This window comes from Dipodomys spectabilis, unplaced genomic scaffold, assembly GCF_019054845.1.
Source record: "Dipodomys spectabilis isolate Male_0828 unplaced genomic scaffold, ASM1905484v1 ptg000225l, whole genome shotgun sequence".
In the NCBI taxonomy this organism is placed as follows: Eukaryota; Metazoa; Chordata; class Mammalia; order Rodentia; family Heteromyidae; genus Dipodomys; species Dipodomys spectabilis.
The window spans coordinates 1,316,699-1,335,195 of NW_024870902.1; the positions used below are offsets into that span (position 1 = coordinate 1,316,699).

Consider the following 18,497-nt stretch of genomic DNA (forward strand, 5'->3'; position numbering starts at 1 on the left):
CCAAAGATGAGAGAAATGAAGAAAAACTGTGTCAAGATAATCATAATTAGATCATTTTAAACCAATGATCAGAAGAAACTCTTGAAAAAACTCCCAGAATTGGAAATGTTACATACAGAAAAACAAAGAATAATGCTTTCATTAGAAATAATGCAAGCTAAAAAAAAAATGTCAGGAGGCCCTTTTATTGTGTGAAAGTATCTTTCAGAAACAATTTTTTTTTCAGACATACAAGAGGTAAAACAGCTCATCAGAAAGAGGCCAATACTAAAAGAATGCTAAAGCAGAGGGCGCTAGAGGGCAACGTGGAGCAAACCTGAGTGATGGGTACCATCTGGGTGAAGCCTATGGAATGAATATATACATAATATATATGAATATAACATATAAATGAATATATAATATAATATATATTATATATGTAATAATATATAATATATATTATATATATTATATATAATATATATTATATATATAATATATAGATATATATACTTCCTAAAGAATACTACAATTGTTTTACTGTGATATCTTCCTTACTCAGGATTATCTTATGTTGTAATATGCTTTTTTCCCCCTCAACTAACTACAGTATTATAAGACCTAAAGAAAAAGAAACAGGGAAAAATGTGAGTGGAAAAGCCCTGATATGAAAAACCCTTTCTGATTGCCTGGTTCACTCAAAAACATTTAAGTCCAGGTTTGGGCATTTGCTGTTTCCTTATATACAGTGTTAATTCAGTAAATATTTTTCTCTGGCATTACATACACTAGTGGGATCTTTAAGCCTGAGCCAAACACTGACTGCCACTCAAGGATGTTATAGTAAACTAGCATCACTGTTTTCCAATACCACTTGTCAAGTCCTACCTGTCTAGGAAAAGGACACCTGAGAACAATGTCTGAATCAGATGTGTGAGCACTTGACATACTCTATATGGGTTTATTTATTAATAAAGTAAGCAATATTTCTACCTACTGTCAGTTTTTAGGAGGATAAAAATTGGAACTGATACAGAAAAGCCATATTATACACAAGGAAGTCTAAGGCAGAAAAGTAGCTTAATATACACTCGTTAACTAAAAGAATTTCAACACAGTTTGAATCCAGTGGATTAATCTTCCATTTATCCTAAATAATAATGGTCAAATGATTATTCCAGAGGTAACCTGAGGGATGTAGTGGAAGGTGAAGGGATAAAGTACTAAGATAAAAATATTCTGGAGAAAAACAAAGGAGGGGGTAATGACGTTCAACAAGAAATGTACTCATTACCTTACTCATGTAACTGTAACCCCCCTGTACAGCATCTTTACAATAATATAAAATTAAAAAATATTCTGCCTGCTTATTTTAATCCAAGTAGTTTCTTTCTTCCTTATCATGCCTAGTGAGATATACACTGGGTTTCAGTGGAGGGACATGGAAACAAATTAAAACACAGACAGTTTACATTTTAAGAAACATATTCTTCATTTAGTAAACATTTTAAATAAGGTTTATTTTTACATTAAGGCAATGAATCATCCTGTTGAAAAACTCCACTTCTAGTTATTATAAAAACCAAAATGTCCAGCCAAAGTGTTTGTCACCATTAAAAGTGATACTAAGAACTCATTTTAGAGCCAGGCACTAATGGTTCATGCCTGAAATCCTAGTTACTTGGGGGGCTGAGATGTGAGGATCATGGTTTGAAGACAGCCTAGGCAGAAAAGTCTGGGAGATTCTTATCTTCAATTAAACACAAAAAGCTGGAAGTGGAGCTGAAGTGGAAGAGCCTTGACATAAAAACTCAGGGACAAGGACAATGCCCAGACCCACAGCTCAAGCCCCAGGACTGGCAGGGGAAAAAAAAAAAGGCTTTTTAGTTAAGATCTTTGTCTTACTTTAAAAGTCAAAGAAACATTATACAATGGATTTCCTAAAATATACTTTGAAATAGCAGAAGTAGTTAGGGTCTCACCTGCACCGCACTATTAAGAAAGCAGCTGTTTTGCCCTGGTTCATTTAACAAGCCTTTGGTAGGGGCCAGCGACAGCATACTTCCAGCTTGATAAGTTTTTCCAAGATTGCCACCAGGTTTCCGTAAGAATTTCACCCAAGCCATTCTCAAGCAACTTTGTTCGCATTAAAACTAAGAATTCTATGCTTATGTGGTATTTTGGACGGTAAAATGAATGATGTTTTGAATTGTCCACTGAAAGTCACTGCAGTCTATTGCAGGAATGTAAGTTTCCAAGTCCATAACTTTCTTAGTGTTAAAATTTTGGAAGACTTTGGCAAGCAGAAAATAGAACAAGTAAATGTTGAAGCTGAACTCTAAAAGCAAGGCCTTGCAAATTTTTATATGTTAAATCTTACACAAGATCTGTACACAATGATCAAGTAGTCTTTTAAAAACTGCTAAAAATAATATTGATGAACCGTTTGTTTTCTTTAACATACAAATCATAGGTCTTGATTGGCTAAAAAATACATATTAATGATACAAAAATATGTAGATTGAGCATTTGGCATGATTCCTCAGGGCATTTGTTTTCTTTATGGTTTTTTAATAAGAAAGAAGTTTGTCTCTTTCCCAGGTGACGTTATCAGGTGACTCCACATTTCATATCAATGTGACCTCAAAGCAAATCTACAAAAAAGAAAAGAAATGTTTAAATAAAAAATCAAAACTGACCAAGAACATTCCTATTTTATTACCTGAACACAAATATTTTAACATAGAATTAAAATGCATTATAAAAGGATTAGAACTAGTAATATCCTGAAATAGGAAAATGGGCATATTACTTCATCATTTAAGCTTTTTAAATGTCAATATGACATTAATTACTATCTAATCAAAGACAGCAATGTTCAAAGAATGGTATCATTAGGAAAATATTGCACAAAACAAACGTAAACTAAGTTACATCTCAAGTGGCATACAATATATGTCAACATTAAATTGTTTTATTAAACCATTGCATACATATACTCTGTATTATTATGTATCCGCTATACAAAATCATTTTTTCCCAAGAAGGTCTGATTTTACATAAACCAACAAGAATAAGAATGGAAAAGAACCATTTGTTAAAAAAATCTTAGTAAACACAATTTCCTTCTTGTTTACAATGCATGCTTGTGATTTAATAAACCTTTAAATGTTAAACTGCTAAATTAAATACTATCAAATATTAACTAATAAAGTTTTGCTAAATGAACTCAATTTTCCTCCTGTATTTTTGTTATTTTATTTTGGAGTACTAAGGTCTGACCTCTAGGCCTCATCAATGCTAGGCACTTGAGCTACATCTCTAACTCTCTGGGTCTGCTTATTTTTGAGACAGGTTTTCAAGTTTTTCCCAGCTGGCCTGAACCTGTCATACAGCTAAGATGACACGCATGTACCACCACATCATGTTGTTGGTTGAGATGAGGTCCCATTAACTTTCTGCCCAAACTGGCCTCAAACCACAATCCTCTAAATCTCAACTTTCTGAGCTACTGAGATTACAGGCATGTGCTAATAGTGCTTGGCTCCTTCCTGCATTTTTTTTTCATTCAACAAACATTTTTTGAGCCATGTACTACCACAGTTTTTAATATAATGAGGAAAACCAGACAATATCACATATGATGACACCATATTAAATTGCAAAGTGTACTACAAGAGTATGCGGTAAAAGCCAGTGAAACCACTAAGGGAAAACGTGGGATGGGAGGCATATATGAAATACAGGACCGCTTGTACTATTACGTAAGATAGTAAAGGTTAAACCTACACAGGATTGGAAGGAGAGAAACAAACAAAAAACACCCAAGGAGAGGAATTCCCGGACAGTGATACTGGACCATACTTGCTATAGTGAAGAAGTGGCAGGAGAAAGGCTGACAAGGAGCAGAGTAGATTAAAGAGACAGAGACACAGGGGCTTGTGAGCCTTCATGAGGATTTTTTTAAGGGTCTTCTTTCAACAAATCAACTCCTACCTTTTAGGAGCTTAGTTGGTGAGGGACATAGACACAAACTGATAATTAAACAATATTGTGTTACTTCCCTCCCGCCCAACCCTGGAGATTATACAAAATAAAAGTATCTATGAAGAAGCAGGGAGGAACTTTGGGGACACTGAAAGTGATGGGCTTCCTGAAGGGAGAAGGAAATAGCATCTGTGGGATGGAGAGACCACGAAACACCTTTCTTGTTGTAGCCTTTTCCACCTCGGAGAATCTGCACCCTACCAGGAGTCCGATCTGGACATCCTGGGGAGTCTGGGAAGTGCTACAGAGAACTGGTGAAGTGTACGGCCCCCTTGGGTCCTGCCCTCACCGCATTACATGGAGAATGACCTGGAGAACATCCCGCCTCTAACTCAAGCAACAGAAAGTGCCACTTCGGAATCAGCTCTTAAATTTCATCACCTCAATTCAAAACCTTCCACCACCACTACACCCCACTTCTTGAGATCAGCTGCTGACTAGTCAGAGTGTGGATTTTAACCCTTCTCCCCAGGTAAATGTGACTAGCCCATAACACAGTCTTCCGGGGAAAGTATAACCAGACATGTAGTAAGCACGACAATAGAGCGTAAGTGACTTGTGTGACACAGGTAACAAGAAGAGTAAAGAAGAGACAAATTTAAATAGCTATCCTATCTTCCAAATGAGCACAGATAGATTTTTTTCAATAACTACTGAAATAAAAAAAATCCAATATTGACTTAACTAGCAAACTGAACAAAGGGGGAGAAAACATCAGTGAGCACTAAGTTCAGTTCAAGAAATTCTCCTATGAAACACTAAAAAAGAAATAGACACAGAAAACACAGCGTGTTTTTAAAAGCTAAGAGGCTTGGATAAAATCTAAAATTAGAAATATCTACCTGATAGTATTCCTGGAAACACAAGAAAAAAATAAAGCCTAACTACGTCCATAAAGGATTGAGAATTTCTCAGAATTAGACTGAAAAACCCAGGGCAAACAAGATACATTTAAAATATCCAAACATAGAGGAAGGCAAGAACAAAAACTGTGGAACTTTGACTGAGACGGAGGGAATAAAACTAAATCTGCCAAAAGCTAATGACAACAGACAAAATCTTCACAAGCTAGATGAAGAAAGAAAGAAAAAAAAAAAGAAATAGAAATAGCGATAATAAAAAAGAAGGGGTCAGATAGAGAGGCAACCACAACTGTTAAAGAATACCACTAAAATCTTACAGAAATAATATCGAAAATCTAAAGAAATCAGTAATTTCCTAGCAAATGAACAACAGTAATCCAAGAAAAAGTATAAAACTGAAAGAAACTGACAAGGTGGGGAGACAAAAAAGGTTTCTCATTGAAAATGGTGTCTGGACCTGGATGACTCAAAGTCCAATTTTATCAAAGAACTGTTCCCTCCAAATGTTGAATTATTATTGCAGGCTGCAAGAGAAAATAAAATACAAAGTAACCTCACATCATCTCAAGAAGCTAATATCAAAAGGTGATAAACTACCAACCAACGTGACGATTATAAATGCAAAATATTACTCACAAAACACCAGCACACAATCTACCAATGTATCAAAAGAATAACATGATGAAAAGACTAATGATGAATAGAATAAAAATACAATCCTATACTTATTCCTTCAATAAATATTTGGGTGGATGTGCACAACACAGCTAACACAGCATTATTTGTAATAGCCAAAAAGTGAAAACAACCCAAATGCCTAGCAACTGATGAATAAAACTCTTATGTGTGTATGTGCGTGTGTATGTTCATATAATAGAGTATTATTCAGCCATAACAAAGAACAAAGTACTGATATATGGCATACCATGCATGAACACTGAAAACATGCAAAGTCAAAGGTAGTCACAAAAGACCACAGATTATATGTCATTTACATGACATATCCAGAGCCAGAGAAATCTACAGACACAGACAGGCAGACAATACATACATCTGTGGCATGGTTATTTAGGAGTAAAGTGGGGACCTTAGGGTTGGGAAGGGGAGCTATAGCTAAATGATACAGGATTTCTTTCTGAGGCGATAAAAAGGTTCTGAAACTGTAGCAATGAAATGTAAGTTTCTGGGAACATTGTAGCCTTCAAATGGGAAAATGCTATGATTTGTGAATTATATTGAAAAGCAAAGCCTAAAGCTAGCAGGCTTATGGGAACTGAAGATTTGGTGAGACTGATTTTTAGCACTGTGATTTATCCCAACACCTGCTTTCCTTCTAGAAGCTTAGAGGCTTGGTACTTTCCCCAGCAAGAGCGTGTGTAGGTGGCCTCTCTGCAGTAAGGTCACAGGGCACTGAGTCTCTGATGAGCTCCCTGGAAGACAGTATCTAACCAATGCTGTCTCATTTGCAGCTGGAAGGACCAGTGTGTCCTGCATGGCTCCACCCACAAAGCTGACCAGAAGCTCATGCTGTGTTTGCCTGCTTTGCTTTCACTGTAATAAATCATATCATGAGCACAACCAGATACTGAGTCCTGAGTGTTCCTAAAGAATCCTCAAACCTGGAAGGTGGAAGGGACTTTAGGGATCTCTAGCCCAGAGGCATTGTGCTGCACTAGTCAGGACCTGCTCTGTTATCTATAGAGCAAGGAATACTGTTGGTGGACAATCAGGGGGAAAAAAAAAAGGTGCTTTCTTTTACTGCTAAAAACAAAACAATCTATACTACTGTGACATTTTCTAGTCATATAAATCTGGCAATAACTGCTCAACTTAAAAGCTAAACATACTGCAACCCTCAAACCTCCAAACTGAGAATCTAATCCTCCAAAATGAAGTGCTATTTATTATTTATTTTTGTCAGTCGTGGGGCTTGAACTCTGGGCCTGGGTGCTATCCGCTGTCCGCTCTTCAGCTCAAGGCGAGCACTCTACCGACCACTTGAGCCACAGTGCCACTTCCAGTTTTCTGCTGGTTAGCTAAAGATCAGAGTCTCATGGACTTTCCTGACCAGGCTGGCTTTGAACCATGATCTCAGCCTCCTGAATAGCTAGGATTACAGGCGTGAGTCACCAGTGCCCGGCATGAAGTGTTATTTTTATTGAGCAACATTAGGTAGTAGCAGTGAATTATAGGAAGCAATGTGAATGTCTATGGGTCATAAACACCTTCACCGTAAGTTGGTTTGTTGCGAAAGTTTTAAATTTCCCGTCACCTCTGCATTCATTTTCAATATAAGTTGGGCATTTCATATTAAAGCAGGGCGTGGTGACTCTGACAGTGTCTGGTTCTTAGTTCTCAATGTGGTTGATTCAGAAAACAATCTTACACAACTGCTTCCCAGTGGCCAGCTCTGCCCCCTCCTTGTGGTGGATGAGTAACTTGATTCACCCTCTAGACCCAACCACGCTGAATGTGCTGTACAGACAGGCTGCAGTGATCCCCACTCAGTCTCAGCACGAGGCTCTAAACCTATCAATCACTGCTCTCTGCAGGGAAGGTTCCTAGGTAACACCCTGGAGCTAAGTAAAAGCTCTGACCTCAGGTCCTTGCTTCCGGTCTTGCTTACCACCTACAGGAGCAAGTGTGCTTGCCTTGCCTGTGGTTCCTGTACCGTCTCACTGTCCTCTCCCCTCCAGGTCTGAAAGTAATAAATGCTTCTGTTTTCATCTCCTTTGACCAACACAGTCAAACCTCTCTTCTTTCTGACAGGGCTTTTAGAGACAATGGCTCTTGGTGTAGGATTAAAGTGGACAGGGATCAGATGAGTGCCACCGGGTATCTGTCAGCATTCGCAAGCTTCCAGTGAGAACACTTGCTCACAGGTCCAGTACACTTAGGCATTAGGTCAGATGTCAGAGGAGAAAGGCACGTGGCAAGCACCCATGACCCAAATTGCCTGCAGCTATGTCAGGGCAGAGGTAGAACTTGCAGTGAATCACCAGAGACCTCAAGATTGCATCAAAAGAAATCACAGCAGTACTTTTGAGTAACAAAGGCAAAACTGTAGAAATTTAATAGCATCCCATTTACATAACATGATAAATGTGTAAAAACATGTTTCATATGGTCACCTGTGAAGCTACAAATGTATCTGAAATGTGGCTGGATAGTCAAGATAGAAGGTAAAAAGCCTGCGCTAACAAAGCAAAGTATCACTATAACATGGGTATGTAACATATAAATAACATATACACACATATACACACACATACACATTCACAAATATAAAAATAAAAGATATATACCAGAGGGTGTGGGGGTATGGGGCATGGCTCAAGTGGTAGAGTGCTTGGAGGACCTGAGTTCCAATCCCAGTAACACACACACACACACACACACACACACACACACACACACACACACACACACACACACACACACACCCCAAAAGGTACACCAGGGAAGTATAAACTTAAAGAAATTTAACAGCAATTTTAAGCAGAATTAAATTGATAAGGTGAATATTAAGCTGTAAGTCTGTAGGAAAATATAATAAATAAAGAGAAATATAACAGAAAATATGAATATATGCATGTATATTTGTATAATTTCAGAACATGCCTAGAAGAAATGCAAAAAAAAAAAAATCAAATGAAAACCATGGTGCAGATCTCAATAAATTCAATAGCATACAGATCATATTATCTATAAATTAGAATTGAACACAAAAATAAGAAAAGTTATTAAATACACAGAATTCAACAGCAAAGCAATACACATTAACACTTATAAGAAGCTTCTAAAATACTACTTGGAGGAAAATTTAAAGTTTTGAAAGTAACACAAAAAAAAGGGACCAAACAAAAAGAAGTACAACTCAACAGGACAAAAAATAAACAAGAAACCTCCTTCTCCCCAACAAAGAAATGAGATGACAGTGATACCTAGCTGCAACCAACTGCTCATGAGAAATACACAGAATATACAGGAAACACTTGAAGATTACGATTTTACAAGAGAAACACAGGCAAAGTCTAACTACCAACCAATGGAGACAATCACATAGCTAATAAACACACATTTGAACCTTGAAAGATTGTAAATTAAAGCATACTAGTACTGGCTATGCATCAACTTGGCAACAATTCCCCCATGATTGTGGGGCTCTCTGAGGAGAGGAAGTGTGCAAGCCAAGGATGTGAAGAGAGGCTCAGGCCTTCCCTACAGGAGAGTAGAATTATAGGACTAGGATGACAGGCCTCTCAGAAATGAAGTCATCAGCCAGAGAAGCAACTTCCCAGTTTTCTGCCTGGACCAGAAGAGGGATGCCTGCACCAACTTAGGCAGCAGAATGAGTTTTGTTTTGGCAAACAGTGGAGCTCCCTCCGGAACAGAATGCCTCAGCTTCTACACAACATCCAAAAGAAGTAGTCTAGTTGACATCCAAATAAACAAGTTCATCTTGACATCTTTTCTAGGATTGTGATTGGGGTTGGACATAATGTTTGCAAATCACGAACACATAGAAGCAAAACCAACCAAAGGACAGATGAAAACAGAAAGAAGGATAAAAGAAAGTCAGTCAAACCAGGCTTATGATAATGACAGTTACATTGGCGTCAAAAGGACAGTATTTTTCTTAGTAGTTATTTTATGTGACAGCACAACAGCTAGTCAGATAAATAAACCCACTGAAGCCACAATCTGCTATGTTTTGTGCAAATGCTACAATATTTAATAAGGCCTGGGGCTGAAGTGGCTCAGAGCATCCAACTTTATGACCTTCAGTTTTATAATCTCCTCGCTGGTAGCAGAAAGGGAAGTACACCAGAGGGAATCTAACCCTAAGAGAAAGTCTAGAAGTAAGAATACCAATTAAATCCTTCCCCCTACCCCCCTCCCTCTCTTTTGTTGGTTGTAGGGCTTGTCCAGGGCCTGGGTGCTGTCCCTGAGACTCTTTGTGCTCAGGGCTAACACTCTACCACTTGAGCCACAGTGCCACTTCTAGTTTTTTTGAATGGTTAATTGGAGACAAGTCTCACAAGGACTTTTCTGCAGGGACTAGCTTGGAACTGCCATCCTTAGATCTCAGCTTCCTGTATAGCTAAGATTACAGGTGTGAGCCACCAGCGCCCAGTCATGTCATTAGTGTTGATTTATTTTCTCAATTGGTATTTTTATATCCAGTTCTTTACAATTAACCAGTTTTGCTGAAGTGTACATTGTGCTCAGCAAAACATCCCAATGCAGAGTTCAATGAGTTCTAACAAAACTACAGTCCTATAATCATGACCACAAGCAATCATTTCCATCACCAAGAAACTTCTAACAATGTCATAAGCAGAATTCTAAAACTATACCCACCCTGAGCCCCAGCTTTCACATTCTACTCCCTAAAACCTGTAAATGTGATGAATAAGTTGACATTTAAGTCCAGTGGTTCATTCCTGAAATCCCAGCTACTCAGGAGGTAGAGATTGGAAGGAATGTGGTTTGAGGCTAGCTTAGACAAAAAGTAGTTGAGAGCAGGGTAGCATATGGTCCCAGAGATGTAAGATGGTCCCAGGGATGTGAGGCATTAGACAGGATGATAATAGTTGAGGCCAGCTCTGGGCAATGAATGTCAAGACCCTACCTGAAAAATAATTAGAGCAAAAAAAGGGCTGAAGATGTGGCGCACGTGGTAGAGTTCCTCTAATAAGTGTAAGGCCCTAAATTCAAATCCCTCCAAAGGATAAAAAAGATCAGTGGATTATTTAGTTGGCTCTACTGAAATCATGTGAGCCATTAAAAAGCAGAGACCTCTTCTCTCAGGCTGGAGCACTTTTGCAAAATGAGAAATACTCGATGTGCTACTACTACTGCTTTAAAGATAGAGAGGGGGCTCTCTGTGAGAAGAAATGTGGGTGGCCTTTTGGATCAGAGAAGAAATCCTGTTTAGCAGATAGCAAAGAAGCAGGGGTCTGAGTCCTATGAAGAAATAAATCTGCCGACAGTGCAAATGAGCATGCAAGCAGGTTCTTCTCTTGGCCACCACCTAGGGTGGAGGTCAGTCCATTTGACCTTGACTTCAGCCTGTGGGAACCAGGTCAGGGAACTACTTGAGCCCATCTGGATTTCTGACCTCCTAAATTTAAAGTAATAGATGGGTGTTCTTTTAGATTGTCAAATTCATAATGATGTTATGAATTGAACTCCCAGAAAATGCTGGTCTGTTTTCTGTCACTATCATTTCAACTCTTCTGGAATTTCAAACAAAATGAAACTCTACAATCTTTCTTGTTTGGCTTATTTAAATTGGGGTAATACTCTTGGGTTTGTATATCACTTGAGATTCTCTCTCTCTCTCTGTATCTATCTGTACCAGCAACTCTTCATTCTGTTTTATTACTAAGTAATATTCTGTGAGTGGTTTTGCCAAAATTGGTTTGTCCATTTACCAGAAGGGCATCTGCATTGCTTCCAATTAGGGGTTATAACTAAAGTAACTATCAATATTCAAGTATGAGTTTTCCTGAGGACATACATTTTCATTTCTTTTGGGTCTTAATCCTACATATTTCCTAGGGTTGTAGGGTTAAGTGTCTTCTAAAATTACATCATAATGTTCCTCTGCTCAAAATTTTGCAATGGATCCTTACAACATTCAGACTTTTTTTTTTTAAAAAAAGAGACTTATAAAGGCTGAAAGACTCTTGTCTTAGATCTATAAGTAAAGGCTATGACAGCTGAAATTTCTTGTAAGTAACAGAAATTTATTGCTCATAGTTCTGGAGTCCAGGAAGCCCTAAATAAAGGTGTCTGGCGAGGGTTCACTTTCTGCATCACAGGTGGTATTTCCTTGAAGCAGCCTCAAATGGCAAGAAGAAATACAGTCTTCCTCTAGCTTCATTGATAAGGGCACCTATTCGTAAGAGCTTTGTCTTTAAGACCTAATCACCAGATACCTCTCCACCTCTCAAGACTAAGGCACTGAGGATTATGAGCACATAAATTTTAGGGAATCACAAACATTCACACTATTGCAGCCTTACTATCTGCCCAGAATTCTCACCCCTAACTTAAATTCTAACTTCCTGACTTCTGGCTTTCTTCATTCCTGCCACCATGGCCCCCTTGTGATTCCTGAATACATACCATACAAGCTCAAGGCCTTTGTACCAGTGTTCTGCCTAAAAATATAACTTCCTGAAACTCACATGGCTTTGCCCTGCCTCCCTTCATGATTACCTTGCTAAAAACTCACCTTCTAAACGTAGCCTATGTTTATCTAAAATGCCAAACCACCATGATCTCCACCCCATTCCATCTCTCCTGACTTCACTCCCCTTTTTCTTTTCTTCTTGTCTCTGTTTATCTTCAAATACACTATATTTCTTATTTAATTTGAGAATATAAAGTAAATCCCAAGCATCTGGAACAGTCCAGAGCCCAAGGTAAGGGTACATATTCAATATTTATTGAACAAAGCTCAGGAAATGAGTTGAAATCTTAAACAAGTCCTCTGAAAGCTCCTAAAAAAAATTAGCAAGGCAGGCACTGCAGGTATAGGACAATTTCCTATAGCCAGCAGCTAGGTTTATGTCAGCACCACATGACAAAAAGGAACTTTATAGCAAGCCTATATGGCAGCAATGTAGATGAAGAAAAGTCTCATAAGGGCTCAAACAACCTGGTCACCTAAGTGTAAAAGGATCATTAGTAAAAGGGCAAAAAGTTTACAATGCAAGCTGAGGAGTTTGAAAAAAGCCAAAGCATAAACTATCTGATGCTCAAAGGATGCCCAGAAGGGTTATTGACAAAGATGGAACCCACATTCTGATACTGACTTCAAGTTTCTATATTAATTCTATTTTGATTCTATTTTCTATATTAATTCCTCCTTTGATCAAGTCCCATCAACACATTAAGTCAACCACTGAGTCAGTAAAAGTATGTCAGCTTTATCACTTGTAATAAAAAAAAAAAATCTACATAAAAAAAGATGCACAGGGCTATGGTCAAAAGAAATACTCCAAATACAGTCAGTATGCAATTAATACAATCTAATTTACAACCATGTAAATTGTTGTAAAATGTAAAATGATTCAAAAAATACAAAGACTTAAAAGTAAAAAGCTGGATGCCAGTGGCTCATAACTATAATCCTAGCTAAGATCCTAGGCTGAGATCTGAGGAATATGGTTCAAAGCCAGCCAGGGCAGGAAAGTCCTTGAGACTCTTATCTACAATTAACCACCAGAAAACTGGAAGTGGTGCTGTGGCTCCAAGTGGTAAAATGCTAGCCTTGAGTGCAAAAGCTTAGAGACAGACCAAGGCCCTGAGTTCACTAATCCTATTTATGAAGTTATCTTGCAGTGTACAGGGAAACCACTGCAAACATCTTTAGTGAAAATTTAATTCATAGAATAACATGATAATCCATCAGCTATAAGAATAACTAGAATCCCAAAATACACCTAAATAGGGCTCATCAATCAGGTTCCTGAAGATGCTGTTTGGCTCACTTTACCATCCTTTGTCTCTTCAATATTCTTCCCAAACAATGTAATAACTCTCATGTTATTACCTTCATATTCCTTTAGTTATTCTGCCTTCCTATTACAGCAACATAGTATAAATCTTTAACCAAGAGATACACAAAGTAACATAAGAATGAAGTAATATACTGTCCTTTGTTGGTGTTGTGTGAGTGACTAGGAACTTGAAAGGGGAATGCGAACAGAAGTAGAAACTTGCAAAGTAGAAGATACAATAAAAAAGTTTTACCTTTGAGAACTCAATGTACTTTGGAATTGGTAGAGCTGATGAGGCTTACAAAAGAACAAATTTTTATTTGTGACTACTTAAACATCATCTTATTAGTTTTAAAATCTAGTGCCTAAGCAATTATGACTAGCCTACAATAGTAGGCCTAGAAATGTTTTTTAAATAAATGTGCTAGCCCAGAAACAAAACTAAACAAAAAAGTAAAAAACTTCCAAATGACTAGTATTTCCTTTTTTTTTTTCAAATCAGTATGATCAAATAAAAGACTAGTGTAATTATCTTTGAAATACTTTAAACATACCTCAGATAACTGATTTTGTTCCTTAAAACAGTCAAGAGTCACGTGAGAACTGTGCTGCACAAATCTTTATTTTCTGAAAAATAAGTATGAATATTTGAAGCTTTTCTACTTCATCCATGTCATGGACATTATTTTGTGGCCTAATAATACTTCTTCTGAGTAGTATTTTTGATGTCCAAAAGTAATAGGATTTTCTTTTTTAATAAGACCCAATAACATACAGAAAACCTATATAATCTCAACACTTGGGAGGCCAAAGCAGAAGTAGTCCAAATTTGAGACCAGCCTGGACTACACAAAGATAGAGGAGATGAATTAAACTTGGGAAGAAAACAGTACAAATGTTTTTGGCTAAATAGTTTATGTTTTTATATATTTATTTTTTGTCGGTTGTGGGGCTTGAACTCTGGGCCTAGGTACTGTCCCTGAGCAATTCAGCTCAAGGCAAGTAGTGCTCTACCACTTCAGCCACAGCGCCACTTCAAGTTTTCTGGTGGTTAATTGGAGATAAGAGTCTCATGAACTTTCCTGCCCTGGCTGGCTTTGAACTGTGATCCTCAGATCTCAGCCTCTTGAGTAGCTAGGATTACAGGCATGAGCCACTGACACCTGGCTTGTATATGTATTATCTATAATGTTCCAACTATTCATTTTAAAAAAAACTCACCATAACTTGCTTCCCAAGGTTAAAATTATTTAATCTTTAAATTACCATTGACTGGTTTTATCTGAAGAAATAAATATCTGTTGCATCCATGTGTTGCTCCTATAATGTGTATAGTAGCATTTTTCTAAAAACATTTCTTCAATATGAAATTTGTAATATACCAATGCTACATTTATATCATCACTAATTTCTACCTAGCTCTTCAAAAATGACATAAACCAGCACGTCTTTCCTTAAAACAAGAACTCATAAGCCAGGTGCTGTGGCTCACAGTTGTAATCCTAGCCAGATTCTAGACCTCAAAAGACTGAGATCTGAGGTTACTAACTCAAAGCCAGCCAGAACTGTCCCTGAGACTCTTATCTCCAATAAATTACTGCAAAGCCAGAGTGGAACTATGGCTCAAGTAGTAGGGTACCCATCTTCAGCAAAAAAGCTCAGGTACAGTGAGTGCCCAAGACCTCAGTTCAAGTCCCACATACACACACATACATACACATTCATATACTCACACTCTCACACACACACAAACACACACATCTAAGAGCTCATGAGCAAGAATTTTACACCTTACCGAATGTACTCAAAATGTTACAGAGGCAATAAATAAGCTTTCAAGCTACTGAAATTTGTCTCTGGAATCTATAATGTTAAAATGCATTACAATTGTCAAATAATAAGAGCTGCTAAGAATTTTAATAACCAAACATCTTTTCAAGTAGCTTAATCTTTTACTTTATAAAGAATATATTTTTTGCAAAGTCGAGCAACATTCCTTCAGCCCAGTACTTTCCCAAAAGGCAACTGATTATGCTTCTTAAACGTGTTTATAAATTTAGCTGGGTACCAGGGGCACATGACTGTAATCCTAGCTACTCAAGAGGCTGAGATCTGAGGATCACAGTTCAAAGCCAGCGCAGGCAGGAAAGCACGGGAGACTCTTATCTCCAATTAACTACCAGAAAACCAGAAGTGGCACTGTGGCTCAAGGGTAGAGCACTTGCCTGAAGCTGAAGAGCTCAGGGACAGTACCCAGGCCCAGAGTTCAAGCCCAACAATCAACAACAACAAAAAAAGTGTGTATAAACTTAAAGTAGGCTAAAATTCTCATTTTTAGTTTTATCTTGCTTAAAAAACTTCTAAAACCTATAGTATGAAAACTAGTTCTTGACAGTATAAAATATTTGACACTGAACAGTATGAAAGATCTTGAATCACAATACATACTGAAATCCTACAAGTGCTGGAAAGAATATTTAGTGTGTCAAAAGTAACAAACTTTTTTAAAAAACTACTTTTTGAGGGCTAAACGCATAACTTTTCCTACCAAATATGAAACCCTGAGTTTCAATCTCCAGTTTCCCTCTCCATAAAATTTTACTTTTGTATCTTTTAGAAAAAATAGTATTAATGAACTGATTATCAGTGTCAAGTTCCATGAATTGTTTGCAATCTACAATTTCACATTTTAGGTGACTGGGAAAAAGCCACTACCAGTTAATTTATGAACAACTTTAAATAAATCACCTTCATAATTTATAACCAGTAATTATAAATCTAAACAAACTCCAAGTGAGCTCTTTTGAAAGTAAAACAGTAAAATACAAATGTAAAACCAAGCGCAGGGAAGGTGGCTCAGTGGTAGAGCGCTTGCCTTGCATGCACGAGGCCCTGGGTTCTATTCTTCAGCACCACATAAGCAGAAAAAGCAGGCAGTGGGGCTGAGACTCATGTGGTAGAGCACTGGTCTACAGCTGAAGAGCTGGGAGACAGTGCCGAGGCCCAGAGTACAGGCCCCACCAGCCACACACACACAAAAAATTAAAACCATACTTATTTTTCATAATGCCTACCTACAGTGAATCTATTTTGAATTCTATGACCGGAGTAAATAAGTCACATGTTACTTTTCGCAGAGTAAGTTTTGCTCATCTTTTCCTTTTTTAAGGTTCTTTTTAACAAGATGGAGGAATCTTTGCATAGGACCATCATCAAGAAAGGAAAAAGGAAAAACTGGGAGAGAATGATGGACGGGGTGACATTTTCCAAAAAGAAATGTACTCAGGACCTGACTTATGCAACTGTAACCCCTGTTTACCTCTTTTATAGTAACACTTTTTAAAAACTTAAAATGTTAAAAAAAAGAAACTAAAAAGTACAGAAAACAAAGCTAACAAATATGTGTCAATTTTACCAAAAGTCCCTTTTACTATTCCTTTTAAAATAGTGAAAATTAGCAAGACTTCACAAAAAGCTAAGGAACTCCACAATTAACTGTCTGCCCAAAAGTAGCCTAGAAAATTCCTTAAAGAGTATATGTATGTATGTTTTTGTTTTCTTCTTAGGCAAGGAAACATTTAGAAAACTTTGCTGCTTAACAGATAAGGGGGTGCAGAACGAACTCACTCAGTGAGCACCAAAGCCCCGCTTCAACAAACCTCAAACCTCAAACAAACCTCGTAGTGGGATAACCTTACACTGCAAGAGTTTACACCTGGGCAAGCACTTCCCGTTCCCCAACACAGTTTAAAAGCAGTTGGTCGCGCTATTTGGACGCTAAACATTAACTTTATACCTGTCCTGCACCACCAAGAACACCACCAACTCCACGATTCTCGGGAATCCAGCCCCTTCTCCCTTCCCAAGAAGGGACCAGAGCGCGGGGAGAGGCCGGGGCGGGCGCCGAGGTAGCGCACCTTCCCGGATCCCCACCCGCCCCGAGGAACCGCAGCTGGATTCCAGAGTCTGCCCCATCCCCGCCCTCGGGCCCCGCGGCCACCACCTGGCCCTCCGGCCGGGCCAGAGGCCTGGGCTCCAGAGCCGCGGGAGGGGGCTGCGGGACTCAGGGATCCCGGCAGCTGGTTTCTGCTTGCGGGGTCAGGTGCAGACAGAGTCGCGGGGCTGCGAAGGGTGCTGAGGGATGGGCTGGGGCGAAGGTGCCCGGGTCAGACCCGGAGGGTGGCAGGTCTTGGGGGTCCCCATCAGGCCCGGAAGGTAAGAGGTCCGGGGCTCCCCATCCAGACACGAGTTCCCGGTCAGGCCCGGAGGGTGAGAGGTCCGGGGTGGGGGGGGGGGGGGGTCCCCTCCAGACACTAGTGCCCAGCCAGGCCCGGAGGGTGGCAGGTCTTGGGGATCCCATCCCGGTCAGGCCCGGAGGGTGGCGGGTCGGGGGTCCCCACCGAGACACTCGTTCCTGGCTAGGCCCGGGCCGGGGGTCCCCACCCACCACTACAGTTTGGGAGACTCACCCGGCGCCGCGAGCGTGCTGTCCAGGTAGCGCACCCGGGCCTTCCACTCCCACAGAGCTACCTCGCGCTGACCCCGCTCCGCCTCACGCCAACACCCGACAGACACCCCAACAGCCGCCACCGCGCCGGGGTGCTCCGGGAACTGGAGCCCGACCCCACAAGGAGCATGCGCACACGGCCCCGCCACCCCGGGGCCAGTCTGGGCACTGACACCTGCGATCAACAGGTCTCCAGAGTCCCGCCTTCCTGAGGCCCCTCCTTCCTGAGGCCCCGCCCCCTCTCCGCTGGGCCCACCCCCATCACGCAATGCTCTATTCCCGCGGGGGTTCGATGAGGGCGCGCGGTTCAATTGGCTTACTCCGGAGGCGCGAAATCCCGCGAGATTTGCGGCGTGCCGGGTTTCCTCGCCCCAGCGGGAGCGGGAGCGAGGCGTGGTTGGGGTTCGTGGTCGGGGAAAGGTGGGTGTGGGCGAGGCCGCCCGGTGTCATGGAGCCGGAAGTCGGTTCTCGAGGAAACGCGGTGATTGCGTGCAGCGCGTGGTGATCGCGCGGGGGCCCGGCGGTGTTGCGGGGGAGGCGCGCGCGCTGCGGGCCTGGGAGCGCGGGTTCCCGGCCTGGGAG

At 40.0% G+C, this 18,497-nt stretch overlaps 1 protein-coding gene across 2 annotated transcripts in view; it reads right to left on the reverse strand.

Moving 5' to 3' along the window:
• Window positions 1-18,069, reverse strand: part of Usp53 (ubiquitin specific peptidase 53) — a 60,251-nt gene extending 42,182 nt beyond the window's left edge. Inside the window, exons 1-3 of one of the 2 annotated variants that reach the window (XM_042697580.1) lie at window positions 17,878-18,069; window positions 13,963-14,035; window positions 1,965-2,636 (exon numbers count right to left, since the gene is read on the reverse strand). In XM_042697580.1, coding sequence (XP_042553514.1) covers window positions 1,965-2,108 — 144 coding nt within the window. In that variant the 5' untranslated portion in view covers window positions 2,109-2,636; window positions 13,963-14,035; window positions 17,878-18,069. The remainder of the gene's footprint in view (window positions 1-1,964; window positions 2,637-13,962; window positions 14,036-17,877) is intronic. The other variant, XM_042697579.1, reaches the window with a different exon arrangement.
• Window positions 18,070-18,497: the final 428 nt, after the last annotated feature.